General features: G+C 43.9%; 1 protein-coding gene across 4 annotated transcripts in view; it reads right to left on the bottom strand.

Annotated features, from left to right (window-relative positions):
• Window positions 1–19213, bottom strand: part of LOC139385600 (glycerophosphodiester phosphodiesterase domain-containing protein 5-like) — an 87411-nt gene that overhangs the window by 17180 nt on the left and 51018 nt on the right. For all 4 annotated transcript variants that reach the window (XR_011628971.1, XM_071130805.1, XM_071130804.1 and 1 more), the window contains exons 6-9: window positions 19066–19164; window positions 18653–18746; window positions 11164–11309; window positions 4072–4154 (exon numbers count right to left, since the gene is read on the bottom strand). Coding sequence is in view for 3 of the 4 variants with exons in the window: in XM_071130805.1 (XP_070986906.1) it covers window positions 4072–4154; window positions 11164–11309; window positions 18653–18746; window positions 19066–19164 (422 nt within the window). In the remaining variant the exon portion in view is untranslated. The remainder of the gene's footprint in view (window positions 1–4071; window positions 4155–11163; window positions 11310–18652; window positions 18747–19065; window positions 19165–19213) is intronic.

Here is a 19213-nt window from a genome sequence, read left to right as displayed (position 1 = left end):
TTTCGTAAGATTACATCCCAAGCAAGCAACTAAATCGGACTAAAAACATAATTTAGCCTGTGTCTATCATTCATTATCGTTTTCAGTGACCATAAAGTGTGAGTGAAACGTTCAATTAGTGCCTGAATGACCCATGTCCCTTCGGGTGTGTGTCTGTGTACACGCATCTCTGGTCAGGAGGATGTATAGAGCCTGGCCCTGTTCAGGTTTCATTAGTCAGCTCCAGCATGAGCTCAATGCAGCCCAGAGCCCAGCCTAACTGTCATCAGCACACACGTCTCCACCTCCCATTCATCTTAATTAGGGAGTGGAGGAATGTATACACAAGCTAAATGAGCTTTCACTGACACAAACGCCCCTCCGACTAAAAACGGCCGCCGGCCCTCCGACTAAAAACGGCCGCCGCCCCTCCGACTAAAAACGGCCGCCGCCCCTCCGACTAAAAACGGCCGCCGCTCCTCCTACTAAAAACGGCCGCCGCATCTACCAAAAGCCGCCGCCACCAAAGCTGTCGCTACCAAAAGCCGCTACCAGAAGCCGCCATCGCTACCAAAACCGCCGCCACTAAAACTGCCGCTGCCAAAACTACCACCGCTGCTAATAAAACGGATGCCGCCACTGTTACTAAAACGGATGCTGTTACTAAAACAGATGCTGTTACTAAAACGGATGCCGCTACTGTTACTAAAACAGATGCCGCTACCGTTACTAAAACGAAGGCTGTTACTAAAACGGATGCTGTTACTAAAACAGATGCTGTTACTAAAACAGATGCTGTTACTAAAACAGATGCTGTTACTAAAACAGATGCTGTTACTAAAACAGATGCTGTTCCTAAAACAGATGCTGTTACTAAAACAGATGCTGTTCCTAAAACAGATGCTGTTCCTAAAACAGATGCTGTTCCTAAAACAGATGCTGTTCCTAAAACAGATGCTGTTCCTAAAACAGATGCTGTTCCTAAAACAGATGCTGTTCCTAAAACAGATGCTGTTCCTAAAACGGATGCCGCTACTGTTACTAAAACGAATGTTCCTAAAACAGATGCTGTTCCTAAAACAGATGCTGTTCCTAAAACAGATGCTGTTCCTAAAACAGATGCTGTTCCTAAAACAGATGCCGCTACTGTTACTAAAACAGATGCCGCTACTGTTACTAAAACAGATGCCGCTACTGTTACTAAAACAGATGCCGCTACTGTTACTAAAACAGATGCCGCTACTGTTACTAAAACAGATGCCGCTACTGTTACTAAAACAGATGCCGCTACTGTTACTAAAACAGATGCCGCTACTGTTACTAAAACGAATGCTGTTACTAAAACAGATGCCGCTACTGTTACTAAAACGAATACTGTTACTAAAACGGATGCCGCTACTGTTACTAAAACGGATGCCGCTACTGTTACTAAAACGGATGCCGCTACTGTTACTAAAACGGATGCCGCTACTGTTACTAAAACGGATGCCGCTACTGTTACTAAAACGGATGCCGCTACTGTTACTAAAACGGATGCCGCTACTGTTACTAAAACGGATGCCGCTACTGTTACTAAAACGGATGCCGCTACTGTTACTAAAACGGATGCCGCTACTGTTACTAAAACGGATGCCGCTACTGTTACTAAAACGGATGCCGCTACTGTTACTAAAACGGATGCCGCTACTGTTACTAAAACGGATGCCGCTACTGTTACTAAAACAGATGCCGCTACTGTTACTAAAACAGATGCCGCTACTGTTACTAAAACAGATGCCGCTACTGTTACTAAAACAGATGCCGCTACTGTTACTAAAACAGATGCCGCAACTGTTACTAAAACAGATGCCGCTACTGTTACTAAAACGAATGCCGCTACTGTTACTAAAACGGATGCCGCTACTGTTACTAAAACAGATGCCGCTACTGTTACTAAAACGGATGCCGCTACTGTTACTAAAACAGATGCCGCTACTGTTACTAAAACAGATGCCGCTACTGTTACTAAAACAGATGCCGCTACTGTTACTAAAACAGATGCCGCTACTGTTACTAAAACAGATGCCGCTACTGTTACTAAAACAGATGCCGCTACTGTTACTAAAACAGATGCCGCTACTGTTACTAAAACAGATGCCGCTACTGTTACTAAAACAGATGCCGCTACTGTTACTAAAACAGATGCCGCTACTGTTACTAAAACGGATGCCGCTACTGTTACTAAAACGGATGCCGCTACTGTTACTAAAACGGATGCCGCTACTGTTACTAAAACAGATGCCGCTACTGTTACTAAAACAGATGCCGCTACTGTTACTAAAACAGATGCCGCTACTGTTACTAAAACGGATGCCGCTACTGTTACTAAAACGGATGCCGCTACTGTTACTAAAACGGATGCCGCTACTGTTACTAAAACGGATGCCGCTACTGTTACTAAAACGGATGCCGCTACTGTTACTAAAACGGATGCCGCTACTGTTACTAAAACGGATGCCGCTACTGTTACTAAAACGGATGCCGCTACTGTTACTAAAACGGATGCCGCTACTGTTACTAAAACAGATGCCGCTACTGTTACTAAAACAGATGCCGCTACTGTTACTAAAACAGATGCCGCTACTGTTACTAAAACAGATGCCGCTACTGTTACTAAAACAGATGCCGCTACTGTTACTAAAACAGATGCCGCTACTGTTACTAAAACGGATGCCGCTACTGTTACTAAAACGGATGCCGCAACTGTTACTAAAACAGATGCCGCTACTGTTACTAAAACGAATGCTGTTACTAAAACGGATGCCGCTACTGTTACTAAAACGAATACTGTTACTAAAACGGATGCCGCTACTGTTACTAAAACGAATGCTGTTACTAAAACGAATGCTGTTACTAAAACAGATGCCGCTACTGTTACTAAAACAGATGCCGCTACTGTTACTAAAACGAATGCTGTTACTAAAACGGATGCCGCTACTGTTACTAAAACAGATGCCGCTACTGTTACTAAAACAGATGCCGCTACTGTTACTAAAACAGATGCCGCTACTGTTACTAAAACAGATGCCGCTACTGTTACTAAAACGAATGCTGTTACTAAAACGGATGCCGCTACTGTTACTAAAACGAATACTGTTACTAAAACGGATGCCGCTACTGTTACTAAAACGAATGCTGTTACTAAAACGAATGCTGTTACTAAAACAGATGCCGCTACTGTTACTAAAACGGATGCCGCTACTGTTACTAAAACGAATGCTGTTACTAAAACGGATGCCGCTACTGTTACTAAAACAGATGCCGCTACTGTTACTAAAACAGATGCCGCTACTGTTACTAAAACGGATGCCGCTACTGTTACTAAAACAGATGCCGCTACTGTTACTAAAACAGATGCCGCTACTGTTACTAAAACGGATGCCGCTACTGTTACTAAAACGGATGCCGCTACTGTTACTAAAAAACGGATGCCGCTACTGTTACTAAAACGGATGCCGCTACTGTTACTAAAACAGATGCCGCTACTGTTACTAAAACGGATGCCGCTACTGTTACTAAAACGGATGCCGCTACTGTTACTAAAACGGATGCCGCAACTGTTACTAAAACGGATGCCGCTACTGTTACTAAAACAGATGCCGCTACTGTTACTAAAACAGATGCCGCTACTGTTACTAAAACGGATGCCGCTACTGTTACTAAAACGGATGCCGCTACTGTTACTAAAACAGATGCCGCTACTGTTACTAAAACAGATGCCGCTACTGTTACTAAAACGGATGCCGCTACTGTTACTAAAACGGATGCCGCTACTGTTACTAAAACGGATGCCGCTACTGTTACTAAAACAGATGCCGCTACTGTTACTAAACGGATGCTGTTACTAAAACAGATGCTGCTCACTGAATGGTAATAAGCGGCTGAATCCTAGACAGGAAGCCCAGACCAGCATTATGACACTGGCTGACCTGTACTTGGCTGAACTCCTCAATCAACTAGCTTACAACAGACTCAACTTCTCACCGTCTCTCCCTGCAGCTCCACATTGATCTAGTTTGGCTGCACTGTGAGTCTCTTTCGGTGTGTGTGTACCTGATGGCCACGTCAGCCTCCAGCCCACTGACGTTCATCTGCAGAGCCCTCTGGAAGGACAGGATGGTGTTCTCTGGAGCCAGCTACCGACAGACAGAGAGGAACATCATCAGCACACTGTGGTATATTGATGTTTCATGGAGGTCAGAGACATGTCATATACCTTACTGCAATCAGAGTTCACAGGTTCATATAGGTTTCAGAAGTTTAACACTCCTTTGAAACATGCCATTTTCCCACATGTTGCTGAGGTGGTGCTGGAGATGATGAAAATTAAGTTGACATTTTAAAATGGGTGTGAGGAAATGGAGAATGTATTCCAGTTTAAAGTAATGATTTATGAGCTCATAATTATTATTGATAAACAGACTATTGAACAAATACTGACTGGTGCAATACAAGACACTAGGCCACATTGGTCAAACTAATAATGGTCAGTGATACTGTCGGTCAAACTGTCTAATACTGCGAGGGGACTGGACACCTGGGAAAAGCAATGTAAAGTGCTGCTGGGAAACAGAGTGGGTCATGTGGAGTTCAAGTTTTTAAGACTTAATTCCTCCACAGCATTTAACTTCTGGGGTGATCAACTACTGCAACATGCCCCAACAGGCTGGCTGGGGAGCATCTGTCTGCAGCTCGCTGGATGGATGGGTTATGTTTTTGTGTATGCGAGTCGTTAGGACAGGGTTTTCCAAACTAGGGGTCGCCTGATTTGAAAATGGGGTGGCGAGAGAAAATTTGCGCTTGGTTCATCAAACCCGGGGTTACATCAGTAACCTCCGGTAGCTGCTAAATGAGGTTGTAATAAACAGAGCGGTTTCTGTTCTCTTCCTACAAATGTGGCTCTATCTTTTGAATGGTTTAAGCTCCAAATATTATGAACCCATCACTGAAAGACATGACTCTCAGGAACAGGTAGGTACGTACTGTTACCCTCTACTACATTTGATCCCCTGCTGATTTTGTACGTTTGCCCACTGACAAAGAAATTATGTCTGTAATTTTAATGGTAGGTTTATTTGAACAGTGAGAGACAGAATAACAAAAAAAAAAAAAAAAACACGTCAAAAATGTTATAAATTGATATGCATTTTAATGAGGAAAATAAGTATTTGACCCCTCTGCAAAACGTGACTTAGTACTTGGTGGCAAAACCCTTGTTGGCAATCAGAGGTCAGACGTTTCTTGTAGTTGGCCACCAGGTTTGCACACATCTCAGGAGGGATTTTGTCCCACTCCTCTTTGCAGATCTTCTCCAAGTCATTAAGGTTGAGGCTGACGTTTGGCAACTCGAACCGTCAGCTCCCTCCACAGATTTTCTATGGGATTAAGGTCTGGAGACTATCTAGGCCACTCCAGGACCTTAATGTGCTTCTTCTTGAGCCACTCCTTTGTTGCCTTGGCCATGTGTTTTGGGTCATTGTCATGCTGGAACACCCATCCACAACCCATTTTCAATGCCCTGGCTGAGGGAAGGAGGTTCTCACCCAAGATTTGACGGTACACAGCCCCGTCCATCGTCCCTTTGATGCAGTGAAGTTGTCCTGTCCCCTTAGCAGAAAAACACCCTCAAAGCATAATGTTTTCACCTCCATGTTTGGGGATGGTGTTATTGGGTCATAGGCAGCATTCCTCCTCCAAACACAGTGAGTTGAGTTGATGCCAAAGAGCTCCATTTTGGTCTCATTTGACCACAACACTTTCACTCAGTTGTCCTCAGAATCAACCTTGAGGGCGCTGCAGGATTTCAGTCCTTCACGGCGTAGTGTGTTACCAATTGTTTTCTTGGTGACTATGGTCCCAGCTGCCTTGAGATCATTGACAAGATCCTCCCGTGTAGTTCTGGGCTGATTCCTCACCGTTCTCATGATCATTGCGAATCCATGAGGTGAGATCTTGCATGGAGCCCCAGGCCGAGGGAGATGGACAGTTATTTTGTGTTTCTTCCATTTGCGAATAATCGCACCAACTGTTGTCACCTTCTCACCAAGCTGCTTGGCGATGGTCTTGTAGCCCATTCCAGCCTTGTGTAGGTCTACAATCTTGTCCCTGACATCCTTGGAGAGCTCTTTGGTCTTGGCCATGGTGGAGAGTTTGGAATCTGATTGATTTCTTCTGTGGACAGGTGTCTTTTATACAGATAACAAACTGAGATTAGGAACACTCCCTTTAAGAGTGTGCTCCTAATCTCAGCTCGTTACCTGTATAAAAGACACCTGTGAGCCAGAAATCTTTCTGATTGAGAGGGGGTCAAATACTTATTTCCCTCATTAAAATGCAAATCAATTCATGACATTTTTGACATGCGTTTTTCTGGATTTTTTTGTTGTTATTCTGTCTCTCACTGTTCAAATAATTTCTTTGTCAGTGGGCAAACGTACAAAATCAGCAGGGGATCAAATACTTTTTCCCTCACTGTATGCCCACAAGCTGTTAGAACCGAGAGGACAAGATCACGCACTAAATTAGATTGGGGGTAAAAATAACATCTGTAACCACGTTTCCATCCACAGTTTTTATTGATTTGTGCACTGCATCTGCAAGCGGTTGGCTAGAGCACATGTGCCAAGACCAGAGTAGCACATATACTATTTAACACAACAGTTTGTGACAAAACTATCAGTAGAGTTGAAAATGCGATGGAAACACATTGAACATACCATTTTTATTCGGTACATCAAAACAGAAGCAAAAAATGACCTTGTGTGCACATGACGCAATCATTTTTATCAGCAACAAGTCCGTTTCAAAGAAAATGCGCACATTTCCTTTATGCAGATTTTTTTTATAATCGCACAAAAATCTGTTTGGATGGAAACCTAGCTCATGATGTTATTTTCTACACAGAAGATCACACAAGGTGATGATGTTCTGAACTTCCCAATAGCTTTCTGTTGCATTTCAAATCAAAATATATTTGTCACGTGCACCGAACACAACAGGTGTAGAACTTACAGTGAAATGCTTACTTACAGGATCTAAACAACAGTGCAAATTGTAAGTAAAAAATAGATATTAGGTGAACAATAGATCAAATAAAATACAACAGTAAAAAGACAGTGAAAGATAACAGTAGCGAGGCTATATAGAGGCACCGGTTAGTCTGGCTAATTGAGGTAGTATGTACATGAATGTATAGTGACTACGCATATAAACTAAGCAAAAAAAGAAACGTCCCTTTTTCAGGACCGTGTCTTTCAAAGATAATTTGTAAAAGTCCAAATAACTTCACAGATCTTCATTGTAAAGGGTTTAAACACCGTTTCCCATGCTTGTTCAATGAACCATAAACAATTAATGAACATGAACCTGTGAAACTGTCACTAAGACACTAACAGCTTACAGACAGTAGGCAATTAAGGTCACAGTTATGAAAACTTAGGACACTAAAGAGACCTTTCTACTGACTCCCAAAAAGAAAGATGCCCAGGGTACCAGCTCATCAGACAGAGGCTGGACGGAGGGCTTGTTGTAAGGCAGGTCCTCACCAGACATCACCGGCAACAACGTCGCCTATGGGCACAAACCCACTGTCGCTGGATCAGACAGGACTGGCAAAATGTGCTCTTCACTGACAAGTCACGTTTTTTTCTCACCAGGGGTATGGTCGGATTCATGTTTATCTTCAAAAGGAATGAGCGTTAGACTGAGGCCTGTACTTTGGAGCGGGATCGATTTGGAGGTGGAGGGTCCGTCATGGTCTGGGGCGGTGAGTCACAGCATCATCGGACTGTGCTTCTCGTCATTGCAGGCAATCTCAACGCTGTGTGTTACAGGGAAGACCTCCCCCTCCCTCATGTGGTACCCTTCCTGCAGGCTCAACCGGACATGACCCTCCAGCATGACAATGCCACCAGCCATACTGCTCGTTCTGTGCGTGATTTCCTGCAAGACAGGACTGTCAGTGTTCTGTCATGGCCAGCGAAGAGCCCGGATCTCAATCCCATTGAGCACGTCTGGGAAATGTTGGATCGGAGGGTGAGGGCTAGGGCCATTCCCCCCAGAAATGTATGGGAACTTGCAGGTGCCTTGGTGGAAGAGTGGGGTAACATCTCACAGCAAGAACTGGCAAATATGGTGCAGTCCACAAGGAGGAGATGAGAACAGTCTATGACTGGGGTGGGTGGGGTCTTTGACAATTTTTAGGGCCTTCTTCTGACACCGTCTGGAGTAGAGGTCTGGATGGCAGGCAGCTTAGCCCCAGTGATGTACTGGGCCGTACGCACTACCATCTGTAGTGCCTTGCGGTCGGAGGCCGAGCAGTTGTCATACCAGGCAGTGATGCAACCAGGATGCAACCAGGATGCTCTCGATGTTGCAGCTGTAGAACCTTTTGAGGATCTGAGGACCCATGCCAAATCTTTTTAGTTTCCTGAGGGGGAATAGGCTTTGTCGTGCCCTCTTTAGGACTGTCTTGATATGTTTGGACCATTCAAGTGTGTTGGTGATGTGGACACCAAGGGACTTGAAGCCCTCTACCTGCTCCACTACAGCCCCGTCGATGAGAATTGTGGGAGTGTTCGGTCCTCCTTTTCCTGTAGTTCACAATCATCTCCTTAGTCTTGGTTACATGGAGGGATAGGTTGTTATTCTGGCACCACCCGGCCAGGTCTCTGACCTCCTCCCTATAGGCGGTCTCATCGTTGTCAATGATCAGGACTACCACTTGTCTCGTCTGCCAACTTAAGTGATGGTGTTGGAGTCATACCTGGCCACACAGTCGTGGGTGAACAGGAGGGGACTGAGCATGCACCCATGAGGGGCTCCAGTATTGAGGATCAGTGTGGCAGATGTGTTGTTACCTATCCTCAACACTTCAAACTATTTATTGTCTTCAGATTGAAATCCTGTCAAAAATAGACTGATTTCTAAGACAGCTATAGCCCAAATCAAAAAGTAAACATTGGCCGTTGATTAATTAACTTTTTTTACATGGTTTGGGTCTCACATTATGTTTATATCAACATGGGGTAAGGGCAAAAAACAACGTTTGGGAAACACTGCATTATGAGTTGAGGCTTTGGCAACAGGGAATTATATACAGTCATATAGTGTCTGGCTGACAAGTCAAACACAAAGCTGGCGTGAGCTCATACTAGCACTGTTTATTCGCATTTGGAAAGAAATTTGTTACGTTGCAGCCATATTCTAAAAGGGATTAAGTTGTGTTTTCCTCAATCTACTACACACACACACAAAGGAAAACTGTTTAGAAATTTGTAACAAAAAAACAGAAATATCACATTTACATAAGTATTCAGACCATTTACTCAGTACTTTGTTGAAGCACATTTGGCAGCAATTACAGCCTAGAGTCTTCTTGGGTATGTTGCTACAAGCTTGGCACACCTGTATTTGGAGAATTTCTCCCATTCTTCTCTGCAGATCCTCTCAAGCTCTGTCAGGTTGGATGGGGAGCGTCGCTGCACAAGCATGTTCAGGTCTCTTCAGACATGTTTGATCGGGTTCAAGTCCGACCTCTGACTGGGCCACTCAAGGACATTCAGAGACTTGTATGGAAGCCACTCCTGCGTTGTCTTGGCTGTGTGCTTAGGGTCATTGTCCTATTGGAAGGTGAACTGTCACCCCAGTCTGAGGTCCTGAGCACTCTGGAGCGGGTTTCATCAAGGATCTCTCTGTACTTTGCTCCGTTCATCTTTCCCTCAATCCGGACTAGTCTCCCAGTCCCTGCAGCTGAAAAACATCCCCACAGCATGATGCTGCCACCACCGTAGGGATGGTGCCAGGTTTCTTCCAGAAGTGATGCTTGGCATTCAGGCCAAATAGTTTAATCTTGGTTTCATCAGAGAATCTTGTTTCTCATGGTCTGAGAGTCCTTTAGGTGACTTTTGGCAAAATCCAAGTGGGCTGGCATGTGCCTTTACTGAGGAGTGGCTTCCGTCTGATCACTCTACATAAAGGCCTGATTGGCGGAGTGCTGCAGAGATGGTTGTCCTTTTGGAAAGATCTCCCATCTCCACAAAATAACTCTAGAGCTCTGTCAGAGTGACCATCAGTTTCTTGGTCATCTCCCTGAAAAAGGCCCTCCCCTGATTGCTTAGTTTGGCTGGGCGGCCAGCTCTAGGAAGAGTCTTGGTGGTTCTAAACTTCTTCCATTTAAGAATAATGGAGGCCACTGTGTTCTTGGGGACCTTCAAGGATGCAGATGTTTTTTGGTACCCTTCTAGATCTGTGCCTTGACACAATCCTGTCTCAGAGCTCTACGGACAATTCCTTCGATCTCATGGTTTGGTTTTTGCTCTGACATGCACTGTCAACTGTGGGACCAAATATAGACAGGTGTGTGCCTTTCCAAATCATGTCCAATCAATTGAATTTACCACAGGTGGACTCCAATCAAGTTGTAGAAACATCAAGGATGATAAATGGAAACAGGATGCACCGGAGCACAATTTCAAGTCTCATAGCCAAGGGTCTGACTACTTATGTAAATAAGGTGTTTGTTTTGTATTTTTAATACATTTACAAAAATGTCTAAAAACCTGTCTTCACTTTGTCATTATGGGGTGTTTTGTGTAGATTGATGAGGAAACATTTATTTTTTAATCCATTTTAGAATAAGGCTGTAACGTAATAAAATGTGGAAAAAGTGAAGTGGTCTGATGCATTCCGAATGCACTATATATATATATATATATATATATATCTGCCTGGAGAGAAAAGCAGTATAACATGATATGAATTAAGAAAACAAGTGAAGAAATGCTAGACATGGAATCATATGAAATATTTATTCTATAGGTTGAGCTGATAGGTTAAGTGCTCGCACATACAGTAGCCTATATCTTCCAGATAGTGCTTACAGAAATCCCAGAAGTCTGCTTGCCATCTATTCCTGGGCTATTTTCAGCTCAGGTCCAGAGGGTCATTAATACACTAGAATAGCCCTAGATAGTTTGAAGGAAGTGAGTGGGTGGAAAAATAAACTGTTGGCCAGCATGATTTCTCTTGTGCCCTCCATGAAGGTTACATCTCTGTGGGTATGTTATTGTATAATCTAGAAGCAAAACGTATGAGGTGCCTCCCATTACATGCCCTCGGATTGGGCAGCTGGTTCAGCTGACTCACCATGGGTGCGCCCTGGTGGCCAATGACGTCAGGGCGTGGTGTGAGGTTGGCGTGGTCCATGATGCAGGGGGAGGTGATGGAAAGGGGGGCCATGTAGAGGCCCAGTAGAACACTTAGGTAGAGCAGGAGAACCACCACCTGAAACACTGGGGAGGGGGTAGAACACAACATAGATATAGAATTAATAGAAACCCTGGGGAGGGGGTAGAATGCAACAGATGTAGAATGAATAGAAACCATGGGGAGGGTGACGAATAAAACATAGAATGAATAGAATACCCAAGTATATAGAATAGCCATGGCCGAAAGGCTCAATGTCATGGAATACTTTTTTGCTCGTCACGGTTGTCTATTGTACGGAGATGCTCAAGGACATATTCAGGGCACACCTGAATATAGCTTCTTTATGTGCAAGAAGACCATTCACAGAATGTTTCTAAACATTTTACGTGGCCAGTTTGGGTTGAGATACAGTACCAGTCAAAAGTTTGGACACACCTACTCATTCAAATGTTTTTATTTATCTTTACTATTTTCTACATTGTAAAATCAGCAAAAAAACATCCTCACTGGCAACTGCGTTTATTTTCAGCAAACTTAACATGTGTAAATATTTGTATAAAAATAACAAGATTCAACAACTGAGACAAACCGAACAAGTTCCACAGACATGTGACTAGCAGAAATGGAATAATGTGTGCCTGAACAAAGGGGTGGTCAAAATCAAAAGTCAGTCAGTATCTGGTTTGGCCACCAGCTGCATTAAGTACTGCAGTGCATCTCCTCCTCATGGACTGCACCAGTTGGACTCATGGACTGCACCTCATGGACTGCACTAGTTCTTGCTGTGAGATGTTACACCACTCTTCCACCAAGGAACCTGCACGTTCCCGGACATTTCTAGGGGGAACGGCCCTAGCCCAACAGGTCTCAGACGTGCTCAATGGGATTGAGATCCGGGCTCTTCGCTGGCTATGACAGAACACTGACAGTCCTGTCTTGCAGGAAATCACGCACAGAACAAGCAGTATGGCTGGTGGCAGTGTCATGCTGGAGGTTCATGTCATGTCAGGTTGAGCCTGCAGGAAGGGTACCACATGAGGGAGGAGGAGGTCTTCCCTGTAACACAGCGTTGAGACTGCCTGCAATGACAACAAGCTCAGTCCGATGATGCTGTGACACACCGCCCCAGACCATGACGGACCCTCCACCTCCAAATCGATCCCGCTCCAGAGTACAGGCCTCAGTGTAACGCTCATTCCTTCGATGATAAACGTGAATCCGATCATCACCTCTGGTGAGACAAAACCACGACTCGTCAGTGAAGAGCACTTTTTGCCAGTCCTGTCTGGTCCAGCGACAGCGGTTTGTGCCCATAGGCGACATTGTTGCCGGTCATGTCCTGCCTTACAACAGGCTTACAAGCCCTCAGTCCAGCCTCTCTCAGCCTATTACGGACAGTCTGAGCACTGATGGAGGAATTGTGCTTTCCTGGTGTAACTCGGGGAGTTGTTGTTGCCATCCTGTATCTGTCCCGCAGGTGTGATGTTCGGATGTACCACAGGTGCAGGTTCATTAATTGTTTATGGTTCATTGAACAAGCATGGAAAACAGTGTTTAAACCCTTTACAATGAAGATCTTTGAAGTTTTGAATTTTTATGAATTATCTTTGAAAGACAGGGTCCTGAAAAGGGACGTTTCTTTTTTTGCTGAGTTTAGAATAATAGTGAAGACATCAAAAGTGTGAAATTACGCATATGGAGTCATGTAGTAACCAAAATTGATCAACCAAATCAACACATTTTATAATTGAGATTCTTCAAAGTAGCCACCGCCTTGATGACAGCTTTGAACACTATTGGCATTCTCTCAACCAGCTTCACCTGAAATGCTCTTGAAGGAGTTCCCACATATGCTGAGCACTTGTTGACTGCTTTTCCTTCACTCTGCGGTCCAACTCATCCCAAACCATCTCAATTGGGTTGAGGTCGGGTGAGCGTGGAGGCCAGGTCATCTGATGCAGCACTCAATCACTCTCCTTCTTGGTCAAATAGCCCTTACACAGCCTGGAGGTGTGTTGGGTCATTGTCCTGTTGAAAAACAAATGATATTCCCACTAAGTGCAAATCAGATATGATAGCATATCACTGCAAAATACTGTGGTAGCCATACTGGTTAAGTGTGCCTTGAATTCTAAATAAATCCCTGACAGTGTTACCAGCAAAGCACCCCCACACCTCCTCTATGCTTCACGATGGGAACCACACATGCGGAGATCATCCGTTCACCTACTCTACGTCTCACAGACACGGAGGATGGAACCAAAAATCTCAAATTTGGACAGATTTCCACCGGTCTAATGTCCATTGCTCGTGTTTCTTGGCCCAAGCAAGTCTCTTCTTCTTATTGGTGTCTTTTAGTAGGTTTCTTTGCAGTAATTCAACCATGAAGGCCTGATTCACACAGTCTCCTCTGAACAGTTGATGCTGAGATGTGTCTGTTACTTGAACCATGTGAAGCATTTATTTGGGCTGCAATTGCCGAGGCTGTTAATTCTAATGAACTCATCCTCTGCAGCAGCGGTAACTCTGGGTCCTCCTTTCCTGTGGCAGTCCTCATGAGAGCCAGTTTCATCATAGCGCTTGATGGTTTCTGCGACTGCACTTGAAGAAACTTTGAAAGTTCTTGACATTTTCCGAATTGACTGACCTTCATGTCTTAAAGTAATGGACTGTCGCTTCTCTTTGCTTATTTGCGCTGTTCTTGCCCAAATAAAGGGAACACTTAAACAACACAATGTAACTCCAAGTCAATCACACTTCTGTGAAATCAAATTGTCCACTTAGGAAGCAACACTGATTGACAATAAATTTCACATGCTGTTGTGCAAATGGAATAGACAACAGGTGGAAATTATAGGCATTTAGCAAGACACCCCCAATAAAGGAGTGGTTCTGCAGGTGGTGACCAGACCACTTCTCAGTTCCTATGCTTCCTGGCTGATGTTTTGGTCACTTTTGAATGCTGGCGGTGATTTCACTCTAGTGGTAGCATGAGACGGAGTCTACAACCCACACAAGTGGCTCAGGTAGTGCAGCTCATCCAGGATGGAACATCAATGCGAGCTGTGGCAAGAAGGTTTGCTGTGTCTGTCAGCGTAGTGTCCAGAGCATGGAGGCACTACCAGGAGACAGGCTAGTACATAAGGAGATGTGGAGGAGGCCGTAGGAGGGCAACAACCCAGCAGCAGGACCGCTACCTCCGCCTTTGTACAAGGAGGAGCAGGAGGAGCACTGCCAGACCCCTGCAAAATGACCTCCAGCAGGCCACAAATGTGCATGCGTCTGCTGAAACGGTCAGAAACAGACTCCATGAGGGTGGTATGAAGGCCCGACGTCCACAGGTGGGGGTTGTGCTTACAGCCCAACACCGTGCAGGACGTTTGGCATTTGCCAGAGAACGCCAAGATTGGCAAATTTGCCACTGGCCCTTCACAGATGAAAGCAGGTTCACACTGAGCACATGACAGACGTGACAGAGTCTGGAGACGCCGTGGAGAACGTTCTGCTGCCTGCAACATCCTCCAACATGATCGGTTTGGCGGTCGGTCAGTCATGGTGTGGGGTGGCATTTCTTTGGGGGGGCGCAGAGGTAGCCTGACTGCCATTAGGTACCGAGATGAGATCCTCAGACCCCTTGTGAGACCATATGCTGGTGCGGTTGGCCCTGGATTCCTCCTAATGCAAGACAATGCTAGACCTCATGTAGCTGGAGTGCGTCAGCAGTTCCTGCAAGAGGAAGGCATTGATGCTATGGACTGGCCTGCCCGTTCCCCAGACCTGAATCCAATTGAGCACATCTGGGACATCATGTCTCGCTCCATCCACCAACACCACAGACTGTCCAGGAGTTGACGGATGCTTTAGTCCAGGTCTGGGAGGAGATCCCTCAGGAGACCATCCGCCACCTCATCAGGAGCATGCCCAGGTGTTGTAGGGAGGTCATACAGGCACGTGGAGGCCACACACACTACTGAGACTCATTTTGACTTATTTTAAGGACATTACATCAAAGTTGAATCAGCCTGTAGTGTGGTTTTCCACTTTAATTTTGAGTGTGACTCCAAATCCAGACCTCCATGGGTTGATAAATTTGATTTCCATTGATCATTTTTGTGTGATTTTGTTGTCAGCACATTCAACTATGTAAAGAAAAAAGTATTTAAGAAGAATATTTCATTCATTCAGATTTAGGATGTGTTATTTTAGTGTTCCTTTACTTTTTTGAGCAGTGTATATTCGTATTTATTTAACTAGGCAAGTCAGTTAAGAACAAAAAGGCCTCCTGTGGGGATGGGGATTAAAAATAAAAATATATGACATCACAACAAGAGAGACAACACTACATAAAGAAAGACCTAAGACAACATAGCATGGCAGCAACATATGACAGACAGCATGATAGTAACACAACATGACAACATGGCAGTAACAACATGGTAGGAGCACAAAACAGGGTACAAACATTATTGGGCACAGACAAGGCAGAGACAACAATACATCACGCAAAGCAGCCACAACTGTCATTAAGAGTGTCCATGATTGAGTCTTTGAATGAAGAGATAACTGTCCAGTTTGTTTAACACTTTTTTGGTTACTACATTATTCCATGTGTGTTATTTCATAGTCTTGATGTCTTCACTATTATTCTACAAAGTAGAAAATAGTAAAAATAAAGAAAAACCCTTGAATGAGTAGGTGTGTGCAAACTTTGACTGGTACTGTAAATATGGTGTCAAAGCCAGCCAGCCTCTAGCCACACTTTCTCATTATCCATCTCTGTGTGCTGTACTGCAGGTAAGTGATGATTAATGTAGCTAGAGTACATCCCTCACACAGGAGGTCGGATTCATTTCAAGGTCAGTGCTTAGGCCAGATTGACTGCGTCAGAAGAACTCTTGTTACAAAGCTGAAAGCCTTCACCCTCTGCCCTCAGAACATCTCTGGCATTCAGACAGAGGTCCGCCAGCTAGCTACACACCTAACCTCACATCCAGGCACCATTGACCCCTGTAAGCCACAGGGGACCACAGGCTGTCTGTTACACTTAAACAGATATTCTATGTTAAAGAGACATATACTGTATTTCAATAAGATTAGCCTGTAAAAATGAAGGATGAATAAATTATATATATATTTTTTTATTGTAGCCATATTACAGCACACATTAATAATGTGAGTTACTGTGAGAGTAAACAGACTGCTGAGGCATTGTCCTTTCACAGAAATCCACTGTCCTACCCAAATACAAAGTATAAAAAATGGAAATGAAGTGTCTATAAACTACAACTGAATATTCATGAAAGTTATTTGCCTCCAGAAACAACAGCAATGACGATTCAGTATTTAATCTAGGGGATCTCAAAGCACCTCAAACACTACTCTGCCTCCCTTGTACTACTCTGACAGATTTAAAGGAAGGCAGAAATACCCCAGTACTTGATGTCTAACTGGCAGTGTCAACAGACCTCAGGGGCCTAACAATGACCTGTGGACTGGTGGTGTCACGTGAGGCCAGAAGAATGCCTAGTATCCCTGCCACTCTGACAGGGGCTTGCCCTATTATGTACATGGGGTTAATCATTTAACGCCCACAGCTCTATGAGGCTGTTAAGTCGTCTGACAGTAGTAGCTGAGCTTTGATCAGTGAGGTGGGAGTCAGTAACATGGTCTAGTGTTGTAACCAGGTTTATTAGTATCATAATACTCAATACCAAAACGATACCATGGCAACAAAAACATTATTATGCGTATTAGCTAAAGTCAGAATAACCACTGGGCTTTATTTATTTTTAACATTGAATATGTTGATAACTGGTAGAACTAAAATAACAAATACAATATATTCAATTTCTTGCTAAAATAAAACACCATATTAAATAACACAAGGATAACTTAAATGTTCCTGATGCCTAACTATAATCGGACACCCAGAGCAAACAGCTTCTGAAGCTATGCAGGGTTGGTCCTGGTCAGTCCCTGGATGGGAGACCAGATGCTGTTGGAAGTGGTGTTGGAGGGCCAGTAGGAGGCTTTCTTTTTTTTTTTGTCATGAGCCGAATACAACAGGTGTAGTAGACCTTACGGTGAAATGCTGAATACAACAGGTGTAGTAGACCTTACGGTGAAATGCTGACTTACAAGCTCTTAACCAACAATGCATTTAAGAAAAATAAGAGTTAAGAAAAAATATTTACTAAATAAAGAAAATTAAAAAATAAACTAGCAACAATAAAATAACAAGGCTATATACAGGGGGTACAGGTATTGAATTAATGTGCGGGTGTACAGGTTAGTCAAGATAGGTAGGGGTAAAGTGACTATGCATAGATGATAAACATCAGGTAGCAGCTACGTAAAAAAACAGGAAGCTTGGCCCCAGTGATGTACTGGGCCGTACGCACTACCCTCTGTAGCACCTTGCGGTCTGAGGCCGAGCAGTTGCCATACCAGGTGGTGATGCAACCAGTCAGGATGCTCTCGATGGTGCAGCTGTATAACGTTTTGAGGATCTGAGGACCCTTGCCAATTTTTACATGGAAATAGCTGTTCTATCATTCAGCCTACTGTAGCAGCCAGTGTGTGGTGTTCAATTAGGCCTACATTCCATGAGACTTTTGAAAAAAACATGCAGGGCTCGACATTAACCTGTTTATCCACTTGTCCTTCAGACAAGGAGGTGACTGAAAATGTTTTTTGTTTGAGGCAAGAAACCATTTTACAAAATAAAATGCATTATTATTCCCACACTATTATTATAGACAATCATACAAATTATGCTTCCCTCTGACTATTGGCTACTTACCTTATCAAGCCTGTCTCAAAATACAACACTGCCCCTTTAAGACAAAAAAGATCTCTTTACCTGACTCGCTTTTCATTGTCACTGAAAAATAATAAAACTTTAGTAGAATAACGACAAAGTTACAATGCAAATGTCATGTGTAAAATTGCTTATTTTTTTACGTTGTTCTGGAACTAAACCTCCCTTGCACTCTACTGATTTGTAACACCTTTTTATTAGTTGTTTGCCCACATCTGCTCTGCAAGCTAAGTATTCCCATAGTTCACCCCTGCAGCCAGTTTTGTCAACGAGCTGCAGGCGTGGAGGTATGCTGTTTTCTTTTGCAGAAGCCATGCTGTCGGCATTTTCTCTCTCCTCTCGCTTGCTTCTTAAATAGTGGCTTGCGCGGTGTCAGCTGGCTAGCTTATTACTGCCCCTTTGAGAAGATTCAAACAAATTACTAGACAGACTCGATCCTCTCAATCCTTAGATGGTGCGAGACACATTTTAGAGAAGAACCAAAAGTAACAAATGCTAGTACCGGGAAAATGTTCATGTTCTAGTATAAAAACAATTCAGTATAGAATTTTCAGTATAGCATGCAACACTAAAATAGTCAGTAACAGAATCCGGGTCAGGTCTTACTTGTTTTCTCGGAGCGGGCGACCTGCCCAGCCACCAGCCAGGCTAGAGCGGTGACAGCCACCAGGGCTCCTAGGTGTAGGAAGGGACCTGTGGCCTGACATCATTCAGTGTTAAAGGTGTGGCATTGCGACAGTCATTCACAGTTGTTAAATGGTACGACATAAACTAAATAATTCAGTGGTAATGGTATGCATGAAGAATTCAACAAAAATAAGTAAATTAACCCCTTGAATCAGTCTTAACACATCTGTTAGATGCATTTCTATATTGAAATAATGTTGCCTTTGTATGTAGTTCAATATAGTCATTAACATGTGATTTATCAAGTATATTACCACATATCAGGAAAGTGTCCTGTATAATACAGTTTGATGCACAGCCCTAAATGGGGACGGGTTTGTTGTTGAACTGACCTGGAGTGATATAGGGATGACTGCCCACTCCTCCCCCCATGTTTGATTGACAGATATGAATCCGATGGCAGTGGTCAGCAGGGCAGTACTGACACCTATCTATGGGGGCAAACAGAGTGTTACAGACCATCGCACGCACACACAGACA

Source organism: Oncorhynchus clarkii, chromosome 27 (genome assembly GCF_045791955.1).
Source record: "Oncorhynchus clarkii lewisi isolate Uvic-CL-2024 chromosome 27, UVic_Ocla_1.0, whole genome shotgun sequence".
Lineage (NCBI taxonomy): Eukaryota > Metazoa > Chordata > Actinopteri > Salmoniformes > Salmonidae > Oncorhynchus > Oncorhynchus clarkii.
This window is presented reverse-complemented; position numbering and strand designations above follow the sequence as displayed.